The sequence below is a fragment of the Corylus avellana genome, chromosome 1 (assembly GCF_965113065.1).
Source record: "Corylus avellana chromosome 1, dhCorAvel1.hap1.2, whole genome shotgun sequence".
Classification (NCBI taxonomy): domain Eukaryota; kingdom Viridiplantae; phylum Streptophyta; class Magnoliopsida; order Fagales; family Betulaceae; genus Corylus; species Corylus avellana.
Window position 1 is genome coordinate 13,595,135 of NC_142490.1, and position 3,132 is coordinate 13,598,266.

At 36.7% G+C, this 3,132-nt stretch overlaps 1 protein-coding gene across 1 annotated transcript; it reads left to right on the forward strand.

Moving 5' to 3' along the window:
* Positions 1-1,366: 1,366 nt before the first annotated feature.
* On the forward strand, positions 1,367-2,682 carry SAG21 (senescence-associated gene 21). Its single transcript, XM_059581457.2, has 2 exons — positions 1,367-1,598; positions 2,218-2,682. The coding sequence occupies exons 1-2, from the start codon at positions 1,525-1,527 to the stop codon at positions 2,435-2,437; spliced, it is 294 nt and encodes a 97-aa protein (XP_059437440.2). The 5' UTR covers positions 1,367-1,524; the 3' UTR covers positions 2,438-2,682.
* Positions 2,683-3,132: the final 450 nt, after the last annotated feature.

A 3,132-nucleotide genomic window follows, 5' to 3' on the forward strand; every position in this document is an offset into this window, starting at 1 on the left:
TTGAGTTTGATATTAGAGAAATATTACAAAGCGTGAGTGGTTAATATAACATAATTTACTATAAACTTTATATATATATATATATATATATATATATATATATATATAATAAAATGGTACTATGTAATATAATATTCAAAGGGAAGGAGAATCTCGATATCTTCAACGTAAAGCATAATAACCCAAATTGAACAGAATTTGCTTTCCTTGTTTTGTTATATTAAGAAAGTATTTTGTCTCCCTAATGATAAGACCTAAAAGATATCAATTGAATAAGATATTGAAAAAGATTGGCATGGAATTATGGACACCTCCAACTTGAAGTAAATAATAGAGAACCCAACAGGCAAACGTGAGGAACTCGTGAAAAGGTGTTCATTGAACATAACACAAACCCCTTTGAGCCGAAAGCGAAGCACTACAGCCTGTGCATACCAATTCAACTATTATTAAATAATTTCAAACGCTATAGAAAATTGAGAATTAATAGCTGCCACACATTTATATTAATAAGAATCCGAACCTCTTGTAATTAAAAATTCCTGTTATTATCTTTGCCCTTTTTCTTTTTGTTAGAAATCTTTGAGAGGGAGCTTCTTTATTCGAGCAAGAAGCCCTCCTCGTCAAGACAGGACTCTCTGTTCGAACAAAATAACAATGTCTTACTCTCTTATATATATTAAGGATGACAATTAAAATGTCTCATTAGAATATAAAGAAGGATTTATAAGAAATTTAGGACCATTGACTTAGTGGGACTCCACTAGACCTTTTAAGACGAGTCGACGCAAGCGGAAGTAGTCGGCCTTCCAGAACAAAGAAAACCTGAGCCGCCTTCTACACCACGTGGACGGCCGTTATGTGACATTGTTACGTTCATCAACGGCCACGATTTTCTAACCTTTTCAACATGCACGCACTCACGCCGACGTTTCCTCGCCCCAGCTTCTTCACGTGCTCGATGTTGACTGAGGAAACCAAAGAGAACCCAGAACCTTCGCCGCACTCAATCTCGGTCCTTCCTCGACCGTCCGATCTTCTTGGACCCCAATCATTAACGTTCAAGTTGGACCGTTTCTAAGAGTTTAATAAATAAACGCAAGCTTCTCTCTCCGTTAACGACCAGGTGGCGAAAATCGAGATGCCCAAGGAAGCTTAGACGCGTTCCGTTAGGCACTAGTGGACGGCATTTGGCTCTTTCTCTCTCATTTCCTAATTATTTTGATTAATTAAACTTTAATCAAAATTACAAAAAACATAATTAATAATTGAGTTTCTAATAATGAACGTTTTGGAGTGGTGGGCCCCAATCCGTGGCTCTGCCCTACTACGCCTCTCGTTCCCCCTATATAAACCCCTCGCCTCCTTTGCTTCTAATCACATTTGATTTTGCAAAGCTCCTGAGTAGAGTAATACGAAGAGGTTTCTCTTTTTAGCTGCTGTGGAAGGTTTTCATCTTCCTCGATAGAAAATTTGTTTCCGCGGCAGCGTAGATTTTGATCTCTTGAGATTTGATCATACACGATGGCTCGCTCTCTCTCCAACGCGAAGGTTCTCTCTGCTCTCGTCGCCGATGGATTCTCTACTGCTATCAACAGGTACTGCAAAAATACGCCCTCTGTGTCTCTCCGTTCCTTCTTGAGGTTCTATTTCAATCGTTGTTTGGTTGCCGAGAAATGACCGGAAATAAACGTTTTTTTTTTCTTTCAAACCTGCAGAAATTCCAATTTTTGAACTGAATACACAATTTTACGTTTCCGATTTTCGATTTTTTTTTTTTTTTGGCATTCAAACAGATCTAATATTTAAGTTCTTTCCTTTTGTTCTTCTCCAGTCATTAAGCTTTACTATCTCTATATTTTTCGCTTATTCTTCTATATATGTTTTTTTCAAATTATAATTATTATTTTTGAATTCAATAGTTAATATTTTTTTTTTATATCAGTATTTATTATTTTTACCATGTAAATATTTATTAATTTATTTTATAAAATACTAACGATGATGAGGAAATCAGGGTATTTTGATTATTTTTATAACCAAGAAAAAAAGGAATATAAGCATGTCCCTAATTTCCGGATAGTGCGTAATCATTAATCGTATTAACTTTCGGCGCGCGTCACAGAGTGGTTTAGATCCACTAATTAATTTTTTTTTTGTTTTTGTCACATATTTTAATACGGTTTTCTTTCTTTTTGTTTGGTATGTTATGTACAGACGTGGATACGCGGCGGGGTCACAAGGAATGGTTGCGAGCGTGGCAAGAGGAGGTTCAGGTTCGAGGATGGGGAAGAAGCCCGGGGAAGAGGGAGTGGGCTCCACCGAGAAGGTCGCATGGGTCCCTGATCCTGTGACCGGCTACTACAAACCCGAGAACCGCGTTGACGAGATCGACGTGGCGGAGCTTCGTGCAGTGCTCTTGAACAACAAGCACTAAAAAGGAGGAGTTTTCATTGGAGGCCGCTTCAAAAAAAGAACAACAAAAAAGAAATTAAGGGTGGGAGGCTGACGTGTAAGCCTCAAATGGGCCTAGAATTCCCTGGACTTGGCCGGATGATTGTTGTACCTCACTAGAATATGGGCTAGCTTAGCTATTAATGATGTAACATTTCGTTCATTCGTTCCTTGAGGAGTGAGTTAATGATATGATTAATTCAATAAACGACTCCGTTTGTTATTTCACTACCGTTTATAACTTTACGTGTTAGTTTACCTGGTATGTTAACATAAGCATTTGTTTATAAATTATTTATAACAAAAATGTAATAAATAATAATAAAAAAAGACCAATTTTTAAAGAATTATTCCTAAGATACTTGAGCCAAAACCACATAGGAAGATACCTCGAATTATGCGGTTAGCGTGGCCGATGTTTTTGGTTGGATACATACCACACACAACGTTTAAGGCACAACTATTCTTTCGTTGGCAGAGTTGTGGAATTGATTAAAAATTAAAGGCTATTTATGAGATTAAGTTGGCAGAGTTGTGTGATGCATCAATTCCAGCTTGGCTTCCATTTGAGATTTTTTTTTTTTAATAATAATTAATTTAAGAGTTAATGGCACTTCAACACATATATGTAGGCCATGCTTAGAGCAAAATATAACAAGGCTTTTTTGTTTTTATTTT